We start from the raw sequence: 16,210 nt of genomic DNA, 5'->3' as shown, positions 1-16,210 counted from the left end.
TCCCACAAAGACACATGCAAACAAGCATAGACACCCACGTTTGATAAGAGCAATCATCACAACTTTTCTGCGCAGCAGCCTGCAGGGAGCGATCAAAATAGCAATACGCGCCTCTCATCTAGACAATCATGTTGTTCGACATGTGTATGTGTAACAAAGCATATCTGAATATTCACAACAGATTCTGTCTGTTAGCTAATATTAACTGAAAGTCCCATGGCTCATAAAATAGGACGGCTGTGCTTCTTGCGTGAAAATTGTGTAGCCTTAGGTAATGCAAAACCAAGAAAATTATACTTCAGAAGTCTAAAATTCTTAAGAAATAGCCACCCATACAAACTAAATACACAGTAAATATGAAGAAAGGTCAAAATCTGATCGAACCTTTTGCAGAGTTGGGAAAGTTTAGATAACAATTTTAATTATGGACAGTGTTTTCGTATAACTCCAAAATCCTGCCCAAAACCATTGCAGGCTTACCTGTGTCCATGGATCATATAATCACTTAGTCATTTAATATTTTTTATATGTATATGTGTGTGTGCATGTATGTGTGTGTATATATTTATATAAAAAGATGTGCTATACCACAGGATAAGGTGGAAAATTTATCTATATTGATCTTTTGGTAAAGCAATGTAATGTAAATGTATAGTTATCTTATCTGTGAGGTAAGAAAAAGAGACACATTCTATTCTCTATTCCCTCCTTACCACACAGGGAAAAGAACAGGGGAAATCTGCTATGGTAAGGCACCAAAATGTCAAATTAAATAATTTGAAGAATTGACATTTCTAATGCCTTTGTGGTTCAGGTTCTAAGCCAAACGTTGTTTTAGCCAGTGGTAAACACAAATTTTATTTACCTTTTGTAAAATTTTTGCAGAAGACTTGCAAAATACTTCTGAGTCTCTGTGGTGGTACCAGTGCCTACAGAGTTCAGCTACGAGCAAGCTGAAGGGATAAAACCACCTTGGCAGCAAAACCCCCTGAACTCTTGCTGTGTGGCAAGGTTCCTCTGGCTCTTCTATTCATAGGTTCTGTTTGCTCTATGGTAACATTTATTTTCTCTTTTGGCACATAGTGTTCATCAAAAATATAGACAGGTTTCTGTCTAGTGAAGTGACAGTGACTCCCCTCTTCAGCAGGGTTTGGACCTCCTTTTCCCCTTATGATAGTTGACCTTGAAAGTTAGTTCCGTTGTTCCAGTGGTCAAGGTAGGATATCCTGGCTCAGTTTAGATCAATGGGCTCTTTACATCAGTCAACCAGAATTTTACTCATCCCATATGGGTAAAGGTGGAGTAGATGGTCCTTGTTATTATTTAAAAAAGAAAAAAAGAAGCTGTATATACTTCATGAATGATGATGTCATGACTCCCTGTTGAATCTCTATCAACAAGACAGCTGTGATGAGGAGAAAAAGTCCAAACAGAGTATGAGCACACAGCTTTGAACATGTTCAACATGCCTGTACGCTCTTTCTATTTTAGCCAAGTCCTTCTTGAAAAAGAAAAATTAAATTCCATCATCACCAAGCTGTAAATGTCCTTGCATGGTTTTATCTTTCCTGCAGTGAGGTTATGGCTTCCCTGCTGTATTTGCACTGGAGGATGAGGGCAGATTAAACTCCCACCACACTGTGGTAAGTCTTAGGCTTTCACATCGACTCAGCCTGAGCCAGAGTGTGACACGCAGAGGACTGCTTGCAGATGTGTAATTGTGCGGAGCATATATTCACTGAGTGTATATATTTGACTGCTTCAAGGCCAGGACAGCCCTGGAGAATGAGGCTTAAAAAGTCAGGTACACTGTTGATTTGTAAGAGAAAATAAAGCATTAATTGGCAGGGAGGAAAGAAGGCTGAAGGACCTAGCAATCGGCTAGCAAACACAACTCTGTGGAAACAAACTGGTATTAGAAAGGTCTGTATTAAGCTGGTGGAAATGGCATTAATGAGGAAAGCAGAAACCTGTGTAGGTCAAAGTATTTTTCACTTTAGTTGAGTGCTAGGGTATGGTGAAGAAGTAATACACTAATTGTATTCATGTGCTCATATAAATGCGTTACATACGTGAGCAGGGCTTGATCAGTAGTAACTAATAGGTATTGGCCATATAGATAGTATTGCAGAACACTGCACATGTTTTCTTCACCGTTTATGGCAGGTGCCAGTGCATTTTCAGAAACAGAAGAGAGAAATTTTGTTTGGAAAGAAAGCAAACAGTTATTTTCAAGTGTTGCTTCACAGACTGAACTGTCCCAAACAAATGCTGTTATAAGCGTTAGTCGGAAATTTGTCATTCCTATTTGTCTCATTCCTAATGAGATATTTTAAGGCAAATGAGCTTGTTTTGAGTGCCACGTCTGTATGAAGTGGTAAATGGCTGTGGAATCTATACAGTAGATGTCATCCACTAAAATCTGGATCATTTTATCATAAAGACATCTGGCAATTTGAACACTGTGCACAGTGGCGAGACGAAGGCACACATACCAGATGACAAGATAGGCAGGGTCAGCAATAGTAGCTGAAAGGACAAAGCTTTGTGTTAAACTCTGCTTTGGTTTCTCATGTAGAAGATGCTGAGAGGCATCCTGGATTTGAATGATGTACAAAGTTCTCAGAGATTGTCTACTACTGTAAGAATAGTAGAAAATGGAAATACAACTTTAACGCACAGCATTTTCAATTCTGTCATGGTTTTACTTTGGTCCTTGCTGTTAGGATGCTACTTGGTTACATTTTGTCAAAGAAAACAGAAAATTCTTCCTCCAGCACCCAGTCCAGACAGTCATATTTGCCCTGTTTCCCAACATTGACTTTTTTGTTCTGGAGTAACAAGGTTGCAAATGTTTCATTTTAGCTTCTGTTACAGATTGATCCATCTGGGCATAATTGAGTGCTTGATATCAGTGTGAGATGAGCCTTTGAAATACCAGAGATAATTTTAAAAGATTTTATGGTAAAGGCAGATTATGATTTTATTATAAGTCTGTAGGACCAACCGAGGCATGTAAGAGTGACATTTATGTCCACACTGTTCCATGCTGGTTCATTAGTCAGAAGCTATCAGTAAACGCAAAGAACAGGGAGTGTGGGTTCCTGAGCATGCACTGTTTATAGATAAGTCTGTTACTTTACATCACTTACACGGATGAAAACCAAAGGGCTGAGCAGTCCAATTCCTCAGACATTTTGCACAGTGCTGCAGCCAGCATAATTCTGCAGGCAGCTCCATGGGGAGGAGGCAGTAGATCCAGACTATCAGCTTGGAGGTGAGGGAGTCTTACTGTAATCTTCTGTGCAGTAGCAAAGATTTATAAAGTAGCTTTTTGCATAGGTCATAGTTCAGATACTGTATGTGATTTTGTTTATATAACATATAGCACAATGTTGGCACCCATGAGTAAGTTATCATGGGATTAGGCAGGGTGTGAATTTAGTGAATGTCAAGACCCAGTGTCATTGAAAAGGCAGCATAATTATTAGCATGTGTCTAAACAAGAGGGCAATGCTTCCTCACTTTTATTTGAAATCAAGGACATAAACATGAGAGTTTTCATGGAGTAGCTGATACTCTGTGAGTTCATGGCCTGGTTTATTTCTTGACATTAGTAACTAATCTTATAGCTGCATTATGAATGGATCCTTGCTATTGTTTACAGTATATTTACAAACCATCTAAACAGTAATTAAATATGATAGCCTTGTAGATTGTTTGCAGTTGTTCAGAAACGGTTGTGCTAACACATTGCTGTGATGCAGTGGCGTTAATTTAGACAGCAGGAAAGTGGTACTTCAGTGTTCTGTTGTTCATGCTATGTCTGGCAGCTTGATCACTGCAAAAGTAGAATTAACATATTGCAACTGACAAAAAAAAAAAAGCCAGTATATGACATTGTGATGTATGTGTTTTCAGGTCTCCATGTTTCATACTGATCAGCAGTTACTTCCTCTCTACCTTAATTACAACATAATCAAAAGGTTTGAAAGCTTCCTCTGAGAAAATTCCTGTCTAGGTCAATCACAATCTTTAGAAAATTGGTACCTTTAAGGGTGAATATAGTTATTATTGCTTACAATTATAATAATGTTGGGTTTATCTATTATTTGTTTTCTGCCTCATTTGCAATGTGTTGATTTTGAAACATAGATCATATAAGGGTAGATTTCTGTCTACTGCCATGCATTGCTTGGGTAGCTGATGGTGCCTGCTGTGCCTAGTATCTGCATAATTTACTGGTCTGTGGTGCATGTGGAACTATGGGGTAAGAGCTGGAAAAAGTCAGAGCTGAACAGCTCTGAAAATTTGATACCAGTGTGGACTGACCTACAAAATAAAAAAAAAAAACCTGCAGAGAGGAGATCAGAGCCATTCTGCACTATTGGAGGCTTGCAAAGAAGCTGTACTGCAAACTGCGTGAGACATTTTAGCCTGCAATCTCTGTTTGTGGGAGCTCACAATCTAAAGAGGCTACAGATACAGTGTAGCAGAACGGGATGTAATGTAAAGCTGCTTTGCAATAAAATTCCATAAAAATTTCCTTGATATTGGCATCCTGTAATGTATGTGATCTAAAGAGAATATTTGGAAGATGTGGAAAAAAAAGCTTTTTGGAAAAAGTCAGTGTAATTGTAACTGACAAAGTCACTAATGAATACTCCAACCATCCAAAATTCACACTTATAAAAGCTTTATAAGCCACTTTCCTGTGGTTTATATTATTCAAAATATAGTCTTTCTCTTTGGTTCTGGAGATTGCTGCAGGACATGTGAGAAAGACATCAGCAGATTAATCAGTCACACCAGTGAAATGCATTATAGCTGTTTTGGGTAACAATTTGCTACCTTGCATTGTATTTGCCTGTCAGTGTGTGAGTGTCCCAGCTCATTACCATGGGGCTTCTTCCACAGCTTATTACTGTGGGCAAAAATGGCAGTGACTGACCCTTTATCTTGCTACTTTTCCAACATGTGCAAAGTACTGCCTAGAGATCTGGTTTGTCCTTGTGCTTTTGTATACAACAGATCTCACTTTCACATGTATGGAACAATAAATCAACACCTAACTTGGAAACACCCATGGACAGAGCATTCTCAAAGGAAGGTTGGTGGTGTATGCATGCAGCCTATGAGCAGTTTGAGTGATCCCTGGGCCAGCACTTTACTCAGTAGTGTTGAATATGGGTGTTGAATCTCAAGCTGTAGGTAGAAACAAACCAAATAGCATCACAACACCAGTTCATCACAGAACACAGGAAAAGCCATGTCTTTCCTGCAACCAAATAGAGACCTAGAGGATTTCTGTGGCTCGCTGCAGCGTGTGTCCTATGGCTCTTGGCCAAAGAGGGGCTTTAATATTCACCAGGAGGTTTGGATTGCCATCATGGAACTTCTAACTGGGTGTAAAACCCAACTGTTCCTATATAACACTGTATGTCCAGTTCTTCTGGATGATGTTAGAAGGTGTTTTCTTCCCAAAATAAGCATTATTTTTTTTTTTTTTTTTATGAATTGGAAAAAGAAAATACGCTGTTGTCACTTTGACACACAAACCACGTAATCCTAAGTACACCTTGTTCTTCAGTGGGAAGCTGCTTCAACTAAATGAGATTTTGGGAAGGGAAAAGGGCAGAAAGGGGTATGTGTCTTCTGTAGCAGTGGGTATAATAATGGTTTGGCAATTTCAATTTAAGTCTGTAAGTCCCAGGGGTACAGCAAGTGAAATCATAGATGACAAGAAAATGTTTTTTCAGTTTGGACTTGAAGAAGAGAACAGACATTGTGCTGTGACTACGAATAACGTAATCAGTGGCTCTGATAGAAAAAAAGTATCAGAGCTTTGGAGGATGCTGAACAGTGGTAGAGAAGGTGCCAAGCTAGGTATTTATTTGTAATGGTAATGCATTGACAAATACAGTGGATGTTTTGCAATATTTTTTTAATTGGTGAAAACTAATTGTAAGTATCTGAAGTGGAGCTACCTGTATAATTTTTCAGATCTGTGAACCAGAAAGTTGTAGCAAATATGTTAAGTACTTAAATGAAAATTAAGCTTGTTATCTTGATAGCAAGTGTTGAAAAACCACAACCAAATGGTTTCCATGTGGATGCAAAGGTTTGATTTTAATTTCTTACTGTAATAAAAAGTTAGTTCCAATACTACTTACAAATCAAAGGAAGTGCATAGTGCATTTTCCATAACTGCGGCAAAAACAGCAGTAGGAATTGAAACCGCTTTTTTTTTTTCCAAAAAATCATTCTAAAATAATTTTAAATTTATTTATTTCTTTTGAGGTACCACTGATTTGTTTATTTAAGATCACTTGTTTGTGCTGAACTTCGCATAGGGAGCAGCATGTTCAAGAAACAAACATTGACTCTTTGGATATAAGTAATATGTAGTGTAAACACTGCCAAGCAAGTTTTGATCAATCTATTTAGCATCAAACTAATTTTTCCTCGTAAGATCTATGTGGGAGGGCTCTGTGCCAGTATCTTTAACTCTCAGTTTTAACTGCTATTTAAACTGGCTATATGAAAGCTATTTAAACTGTGCTTACATATTGCAGTCCTTTAGCTGTGGTCTAGGTAGCATAACAAGTGACTCTCATTCTTAAGGACGTGGTTTAGTGGTGGCCTTTGCAATGTAAAGTTAATGGTTGGACTCAACGATCTTAAAGGTCTTTCCCAACCTAAGTGATTCTATGATTCTGTTGTGATTCCCCCGTTGCTGTGTGTGTTATTCCAGTGCATGCTCCAGCATGAACTCAGGACTAGGAGAAGTACAGCTGCTGTATGTGTCATGGGATCTTCTTTCTCTTCCCAGTATGAGATTAAACTGCAAAATAGTGCTGTACCAACTTGGTGTTGTACCTGAAACTGGGAAAGTCACAGTCTGATCTCCGAAGAGCAAAGTGCAAAATTTTTGGAGCAACTAAGAAAGTATTCTTTATTTGACTTTCTTTTGTCTAATGGATAGCCAATATTGTTTGTAATAACAGTTGTTAGCAAGAAAACATACTCATCTGGAAATCTTAGTGACTGATCTAACTAAGGGAAGTTGGATTTGGCCCTTGTTAATGTGTGGTAAGACAGGAGACAGAACAAGTGGTAAGAGGCAAGCCCAGATGGAAAAACATCTTGAAGCTTTTGAAGAATTAATTATCCAACTAATTAGCTGGCAGTCTCACAAGAAGAAGGGATAGAATTTTGCCGCATGCTTAGGAAACGAAGTCTGATAGATCCTGTGCTGAGATGTAGCTATCACCCATGGTGGTGGTGGAGTCAGCTGGTTAGCCAGACTATCTGTGTGGGTGCGCAGGACGACGTTTGTTTCTGCATCAGTAAAAATACTTACCTCTCTGCACAGTGCATTTGAGCGGTCTGTTATGTAGAACGTTGCACTCTGAAGACACCTGTGCTAATCCAACGAGTGGTGAACTGTGTGTCTTTGCCAAGGTCACACATGAATATAGCCAGAGATGGGCTGCCTGAAGGTGGTTTAGGTCGATGTCTTAACAGTCATTAGCAACTGACAGAGTTCTGCAGCAGAAGCTTTTCCTGTGTGCCTGAAGGTCTCCTTCTGGGCATAATCAGAAATTCCTTAGTCTTGTCGTAGCTGTGAAAGGTAAGGAAGACTGTCATGTTCTCTGGGGTATTAAGGGAGAGCACTGAAGTTGTTCCAGGTTGGAATAGTTATTTATATATTTGCTGGTTAGAGAGTCAGAGAAAGAACCTGATTATTTCCTCAGTTCACAGGTAGGTCACTTACCTGTGCAGGAAGACACCAGTGCTTGTAGTATGGATGTGGGGTTTTTTAACCAAAGGTGTATTGATACAGATGCTTGCCTTGTTTCCTTCCCAGCTGTATCTGCTCAGCAGCTTTAGGGTTTGGTTGGCACCTTCCTTGAAGTAGGTATTTGTCCTGATGAATCCATGTAATGACAAACCATGCCATTAGTCACACTCCACCATTTCTTTCCTTCAGGACAGATGCTGGATACTGAGTATTGTCTTTTTATCTTGAAAAGTTAATTTCAGGAGCTGTTGAAACTTATGTAAGGGTAATTTATGGCTGCAAAAGCCCACTGACACTTGCAGTTTACATTACATATTTCTATTATTATTGATGGCAAAATATATTTGTGCTGATGGTATCAATCAGGAAGTCAAACAAATCTGCTATGCTCAAACTCTGAAGGATTAATTAGAAAGATTCACTCATTAAGTTAGGAAAATAAGTCTGTGATATATTAACCGTTACAGGGCAGGTGTCCAAGTTTTCTCTATGATAAATATCAAGACAATTTTAAAGGCCATGCTAACTAATTTTCTTCCGTTTTGTTTGTTAGTTGTTAGTGACTTCTACTATCATTTCACATCAGGTAATGTGGAAATATTAGACTGGCGATCTGCAAACATGCTTTATAGGACAGCTGCACCTTCTCAGGGCTTTTAAACTGTGGCCACGCTACAGTAAGTGTGACAGAGGCCACCAAGTCCTTGGTTGTGGTACAGAGCAGGGAGATACACCTTCAGCTTGGGCAGAACATGACATGAGTGACTAATGTTGGTTCTAGACCCCAGGTCCCCTCTCATTGCTGGGGAACAGCAGTGGCAGTACATTATACCTATACAGTTAGTGTTTGTATAGTTTATTTTAAGAACTTGTTGCATGGTAAGCTACCTTACCATACTAATATAAAAATAAGTTTATCCATGCGTAAGTAAGAGAAAGGACTAATGCTGGATTATTAAGCCTACCTCCTTAATGTAAAGTTTGGGAGAAATTTGCCTCGGTTTGGTAGCTTGTCTCTGCAAGTGAGAACAGTGACTGGCTCTGGGGAAGGAGACAGGTTTCGTCATCAAGGGTTGCAGCTGTTTCTCTTCCACCTGAAGAAAACTGGGGTTTTGGATATAAGGACAAATCTGAACTTTGGTGCCTGGATGAATTTCTAGGACACATGCAAACATCTGGTAGTGGCTCTGTCTCAGCGCTGCTAGGGCTAACCGGCTGCTGGCAGCCTCTGGTAGAGAAGCTGCCCCTGCTTTGGTAGCAAGCTCAAAGCCCTGATTTGCCTACAGTTACTGCTTCTGTGCAGGGTAAGCAATCACATGGTGACCCCCATGCAGCTCCAGGCAATCTGCTGCGGCCACCCAGCGGGTGAGGCAGAAGCTTGTCCTGTTGCTGATACGCCACCCTGCAATCAGAAGAGTGACTGAGTGTGGATATGCCCATGCAGAAGGCTGCAGTGGAGCACCTAAAGGGAAAACGTGGAGTATTTTTTCTGTAATTTAGTGGCTTTTCTCCGCTTGTAGTGTTTGAAATGATTAAAGACACACAGGGGGCCTCTTCAGCGATTGGCACTGGGTTTGCCGTTCAGCTGTGGGATTGCATGGCTCTGTGTTTTCACAGCTGTCTGCCATCTGGAACTAACTGCTTGGACTGGGTGCTCTGCTTCAGACCTTAACCTGAAATAAAATCATGTAATTGTGAAACATGTTGCAGACAATAAATAAGTGTTTTGGAACAAATTCATTTAGAAGAAGGTTTATGAAAAAATACTTTAGTCGCTGACAGATGTGGAAGAATGAGGAGGATTAGTGCTGTAGGTAGAACAGTAGAGCAAGCCGATCCTCAGATTCTTCAGAGTCACTTGAAATAATGTGATCATTATCAAGAATTAATCTCTCACTAGTCCAAAACATTCTTGCAGATGGTTTTCATTAACTTGAAAATATTTAATAAAATAATTGAAGAAATGCTGTGGTTTTTTCTTCATTTGAAAGGCTTGATGTGATAACCTGTGAAAAATCTCAAAGACAACAAAAAGTGAAATAATTTTGAAGGCCATAGGTTTTGATATTTATCCCTATTTACAGCATTATTAGCTAAGGGTCTTAACTAAAAAAAGTAATATTAAATATTTTAAAAATACTTGGAAAATAGGTGGTGAAGCGAAGAGGTTAAGAAAATTGTAATAAATAATTTTCATATAAGATAGCCTGGTTCCACTTTGTGCCTTTTTCAATTTATTTTCTTATCATCATGCCTGAAAGCTAGGAAAGCATTTTGGGCACAAAGCCACTGATGTATTAATGAGAATACCTGTCTGATACACAGTTAGCAACGCCTCTTCTAGCAATTTTGGAAGATTCAGTAGTTACAGTCAACATTTTAGTACTCATGATGTAGTAATTAGACCCAAGTGTATACTAAGAAAAGCCCTTTTACTTGCTCCCAAACACCTGAGTGGCGATAGACTAGCAACAGAAATTTTTGGTTTATGTGACTTTGCCCAAAACACAATATACAAAGTGATGAAGTATGTGAAATCCCTACCCTGGAAACGTTTGGGCACATGCTCAGTTTTACTTACTGGAGTCAGGATTTTAGGCATGTGTATTTGCAAGACTCCAAGAATATTTTGTTTTGTTTTGATCAATAATTCTTGTCCCAGTGTCATGATTTGCTGTCTGCCTTGCAGTATTTGAGAGTCTACATCTCCGTTGTAGGAAAAGTAGTAGTTTGAGTTCTTTTCCAGCCACTTGCTCTTTCTTTCAATCAATTTTAAAGACCAAATTGTGGCTCATAAATCCAGCTTCTGTGTATGGCTGTACTGCAACTAAGCAGCAGCAGCAGCCACCACCTAAAACACAAAACTTTCCATCTAGTCCTTGTGTTCTTGAAAGAAAAGCTTTCTTTCAAGAAAGAAAGAAAAGGAAGTAAATTTTATTGTAGCAAAAAGTGGAACCGTACAGAGTTTTCTACAGATGCTACTTTGACCAGAAAGCATTGGAGGCAGTGTTTAGAGAAAGAAAGTGAAAATGTACAAACCAAAGAAAAGGAACTTTTTGCAGGGAGGGGAGAGTTTCACCATAATATTTCAGGACTTCCTCTGCTTCTGGGGCCTGGGGTAGGATTTTTTGCGTGTTTCAGCTGAGGAATAGTTCCATTGCTGCTTTTAGTTGGTGGGCTCATGATAATCGACATAAAATAAAACTATTCACAATCTTGTGAACAGAATAGATTTCAAGTGGTGCTCTCTTAAAATTTCCATATTTTGAGAGTAATATACAAAATAAATTTGTACCACATAAACATTATACCAGGAATAAGCATTCTCAATGAGTATGCCTTTTAGAAACGTCTGTCTTGGCTGCATTGCTGTGACGCTAATGTCAGATGAGAGATTGGTTTCTGCGGCTGCACAAAGTAATTGTGCTTAATTGAATCCATAGTCTGGATTTACAGAAAGCAAAGCACAGAACCTCTCAGGCCACTACTAGTAGCCATCACAACAATGTTGTCACTCCTATGGCAGCTCTGCTGCCTGTTTTGCTGCAGAAATCAACATTTGAACTCCCGAGTTCTTATTTCCAAGAGGTGAATGTGTTAATTACAGATGAGCACTTTGGCATGTTCAGGAATGGAAGGGAATGTAGTCCTGGCTGCGGGGTTTAGGCAGCATCACTGCAAGAAGTGTGCACGAAGCCGTTCCTGTTGGCACAAACAGCAGCTTGTGGGCTTCATGTGGATAATGGCACCTCCTGAAATATAACAAATAGTCAAAATTACAGATGAGATTAAATGACTAACCATAATGGTGAATCTTTCTGAGATGTTTTTACAGGTTCAGGCATAGGGATATTGATCTTTCCAAACGCTGCAGGCAGTGCAGAGCAATAACTTGCCAGTGTGCCAACCCTAAATCATCGATGTGCATTTGCATGCTGTTTAGTTATGTGGAGGAACATGAATGCTTGTATTTCATGAATGTTTTGCAAAGGAACATAAATTCATCATTTTTAATGTTAAATTCAAGTAAGGAATGAGCTTGAGGCTGGGTAGGGAGGGAGCCACTGGGTGGCTTTGAAGTTTTAGAAGAACTTTTAAATGTTCTGATCCATATGTTCAAGAAAAAATATTGTTCTTGGGCGTAGCTTTCAAAGTTGAAAAAATGTACGTCACAAGTAATGAGGAGAGAAGGGAAACTTCACATGACAGAGTAAACTAAGAGGATTGTGGGGATGTTTAGAGGGTGGCTGAGGATGGAGACAAAGCCAGTTTATGAAATCAATGGGGTGTAAAGCAGAGGAAGCCAGCAGTCAATCAGTGGCACAACAGTCAGTATTCCTTCTGAGATATTTACTTGTCTGAAATGTGTCAAATGGAATTAGCAATGCCTGCTAACTAGTAATAACAGGATTAAAGACCTTTTCATGGTTCAGTCATAAAACAAGTAGTTCTTAATCCTGTGCTTTGACTGGCAATGATGGCTTTAAATTAAAGTTTTTCATTGCAGAGACTAGACACTATGGGTATCTTCACCATTAAAAATACAAATGGCCTGAAAAAGAGGAGAGAAGCAAAAATGATACTTCTGATCTTCAAAATGGATTAGATTAAGCTCATTTAATTAAAGAAGCTTAAACAAAATAGAATCATTTGATCAAGTGCCTTTTTTATTTTTTGTAATCTCCTGAAAGCAGTTGTTTATGTAAGTAGAGATTGTCAACTGTAAGAAATTGCTCCTTACTAAGCAATAGTCAGTAGAGTGGTTCCCACTACTTACGCTATCTGTAATCTAGTCTGATAGGAATATTTTTAGTTTACTTAAATAGAAAGTACTTGGCTAAATCAATTTGTTTTTCTTGGTTAAGCAATTAACCATGCCTTGTTGTTACTTCTGTTTGTTTCTTTTACCTTAGAAAAACATGTACATTTTCAGTGTTGAAATACACTTTGACAAGAATTGTTTGTCCATATGTCCAGCGTTCTCTAATCCTTCAGTTTTGAACTCACTGCCAAGTTTTGAATTTCTGACCATAAAGAACTCGTTCCAAATCACCCTTGTTTCCCAGTAATAGTTAAAATGATTGCATTGCTCATGGTATGAAAAAACATCAGCTTTATTGCTTTTTGCAGCAGAAATCATGAAGTGGCTACTGTTAAAAGTCAGAAATGCCGTTAGTTTGGGGACTCGTAGGGAAATCTATTTCAGATGGTAATGTAGTAGCAAAGAGAATGGCAGTAACAGTGATAATAAAACTTTGCTTTCTGGTTAGTATTTTCCCAAAAGTCGTTTATCATAGAAGTATGAGAATGACAAATGACTAGGCTTTTAAAACGTTCTTTGGTGGAAATATATTTACTTCACGTTAGCAATCCCTGAGACTCCTTGTATCAGTGTACATTGATGAAATCATGTAACAAAAACTTCTATGGTGTGTGGCTTCTCTAGTGCGGTTAGCTGTGTTTTCTTGGTGTGGATCACGATGGTGCATAATACTGATGTTAGTTTGATTCCATTGTTAATCTATGCAAGCACGTATGTCACCATTGCAATTTAACAAAAAATGTAAAGAAAAAGGCTACAACTCTGAGACGATTATAGCTGAAAGATGAGTCTAGCCACAGGCGTTGCCAACTCAGGAAAATGAGGAATGCAGGAGTACGGACAAAAAAAGGATTAAGAGCATTTTTACAGGAAATACTGGTAGCTGTGGTTCTGCTTTTTATACCAGTCTACAGGTTTTGGCTTGTTAGTATCTCAGATGTTTGTTTCTTAGGAATGTGGACTGGGAAAGATAGGGCCAGTGGAGAAGTTTGGGGCAACAGGTGCCTAAATTGTGTTGCAGTGAAGTGCTCAAAGGTCTCCTGGCTGATAGCAGAGAGGCAGGCATACAGCTCCTTGTGGCATATGCCTGAGTATGGAAGAATTTCCATGTCATAAACATTCCTGATCGTCACTGTGTGTGTCTCCTGCCCTTTTTGCCATCACCATACTCCTCCAAAGTCTTTTATTATTATTGTCATTGGGGGTTTGGCCTCTATCTTTCTTTTATTGCACTTCTTCATGGAGCTTGGAGCTCAGTTTCACAAAATGAGTGATCTTGAAATCCTTTGCAACAAAGTGAGTGGGGAAAGAAAAGCAGACAAGGCTGAGAAGTGGCAGGAGAAAGAACTGTCACTCTAGTCTGTTACTTGCAGAAAGAGAGGAGTAGCCTAGACTTGAAAATAAAGGGCAATTATATAGCACACTATAGGTAAAATGTTTGTGTGTCAGTCAGAAACAGGGTCAGCAAGCTGAAAAAAGTTAATGCCAGTCTGCTATTTATTTTTGCTTTACAAGTGTGTTCTCACACCATGATATAAAGCTGTAGCTAACATTTATGATGTATGTACTGTGCGGTATGTACTTGCCAGAAGTGTGTCTAATTTCAGAGCTAGAAAACCAGATGATTTTATTAGATAGAATGGAATTAATGGAAAATTTCTTTATCTGTTCAACTGTTATAAAACTTGACTCCTGTATGATTCTGAGGAATTTAGTAATACTTCATAAAGTGAATAGAAACATTTCAACTGGGAAGACAATTTCAAAGGAAGAATTTGGCTTGGTGTAAGTATTAAAAGTTTGCTTAGTTTGTCCAAATTGATAATAAAAGGAAATATGAAGGCACTGTGGGTGAAAACTCATGCTGAATTATTCTGTAGACTGTTCTGAGCCTGAGGAAATAATGTTTTCATTGCCGAACATTCATTTATAGCTACCAAAATGTTCTTTTTTCTCCCCGTCTCTCTTACCTCATCCAGATTTATATTTTTGAAAATAACATCTACTATCAGCCAGATGTAAAGAGTAGCTCATTGCGCCTGACATCTTCAGGAAAAGAAGGAATTATTTTTAATGGAATTGCAGACTGGTTATATGAAGGTAAGCTGGAAAAATATATATGTTTATTAAAACAGATGAGAGGTTCTTGTACAGACCCAACAGCATGAATCTATTTATTTCAGGAAATGCCATCTAAGGTTATTTTTGCTTTGCCTTGTTATTTTCTTGCAAGATTGCCTTTGTAACTATTCATACTTTGTATTGACTTCTGTTTTGCATATAACAATATTTTCTGAGAAAGAGGAATTTATTTTCTAGCAGAATGTATCAAATGTATTGTGAACACTAGGTAGCATGTGAAAAGTGCTATGGTAGTGAAATATTGATGTGGGATTTTACTACCGACTTACCAGGGCTGGCATTTCAAATAGAGCTATTCAAATAAAACTAACCCCCCTGTATGTTTCACTTACCTAGAAAAACTCCATTCATACCTTTGGAGCTATTCTGGGTTTACAATGCAAGTGAGGAGGGAAAGGATTCTTTTGCTTTCATGAACAGTGGTGATCTGTTTACAATTAAACATGCTAATAGAAGAAGGCACAGAAGAATTGTAGCATAGAAGCAGAATTGGCTATGTTTTCTTTTTTACTGCTGGATACGTCATGAAAGGTGCTGAAAGATGGTACTGCTTAGTGCCTCACTTGATCTGTATCAGTATCTCTCCTTCAGCCTGGGTGGTGCTGGTGTGCTGTGTGCTAGCATGACTCACGGGAGACTCCAGCCCCTCAACCAGGGCAGTAATGTCATGTTTGACTTTAAGAACATGCCTGAGTCTGATCTGAGTGCTTTGACAAGATCTTAAAAGTGTCATACTGTTACCTCAACAGTGGCTGCTAGTTTTGCTTAAATCAGCCTGGCCTAGACTCCAGGAAAGCTTGCTGTTGCTAGCAAGCAGAGCCAAAATGGAGAGGAGGACAGGTCAGTCTGTGATATCCTCTGGCTTCTGAAGCTGTCTTTTCTGTATAATACTGCAGAATGTTTCTCTCTGCACCCAAAATGCTTTTAACGTGATAATAAAGAAAAACAAATGGGAGCAGATTATCCAGCTTGGTGCAAGAGCTTAGAATCAATACAAATTACAGTTATGCTTTCTATGGGACTCATGAATTTTATAGATAAATATCTCAGTGTTAAATACTTGGTTACCTGTAATATATAACTTCTCACACGTAGAGTTTTGCAGGGCAGAGTGTTTTTTAGGGGTGGTGTTACACCATACAGCAAGGCACTTCAGTGTGGCCCTTAGAAATGGTCTACCTATACCTCTTGGCATTTCAATAGTTACAAGCAGATAGGTCACATTGGGATTTTTTTTAAATTTCTGCCCAAGTAAACTCTGAAATTAGAATAGTGGCTTGCATCCCATAACTGTATAAATGCCTGTGTCTGATAGTTACCACTTTCAAAGTTTTGAGTGAAGTTTTGAAATGTTTTAATGTAGCAGCATATTTCAAAAGTTAAGGGCAAAGGACATCTTTGGAATGGAATATGGTTTTATGTGCACTTCATATTCTTCAAAT

At 38.7% G+C, this 16,210-nt stretch overlaps 1 protein-coding gene across 4 annotated transcripts in view; it reads left to right on the top strand.

Moving 5' to 3' along the window:
- The window catches only part of DPP10 (dipeptidyl peptidase like 10), a 567,120-nt gene that overhangs the window by 495,418 nt on the left and 55,492 nt on the right, over positions 1 to 16,210 (top strand). For all 4 annotated transcript variants that reach the window (XM_080399193.1, XM_080399192.1, XM_080399195.1 and 1 more), the window contains one exon: positions 14,606 to 14,726. In XM_080399193.1, coding sequence (XP_080255319.1) covers positions 14,606 to 14,726 — 121 coding nt within the window. The remainder of the gene's footprint in view (positions 1 to 14,605; positions 14,727 to 16,210) is intronic.

Source organism: Falco punctatus (assembly GCF_963210335.1).
Source record: "Falco punctatus genome assembly, chromosome: 8".
NCBI classification, from domain to species: domain Eukaryota; kingdom Metazoa; phylum Chordata; class Aves; order Falconiformes; family Falconidae; genus Falco; species Falco punctatus.
The sequence above is the reverse complement of the archived record's forward strand: the minus strand, read 5'-3'. Positions and strand labels throughout refer to the sequence as shown.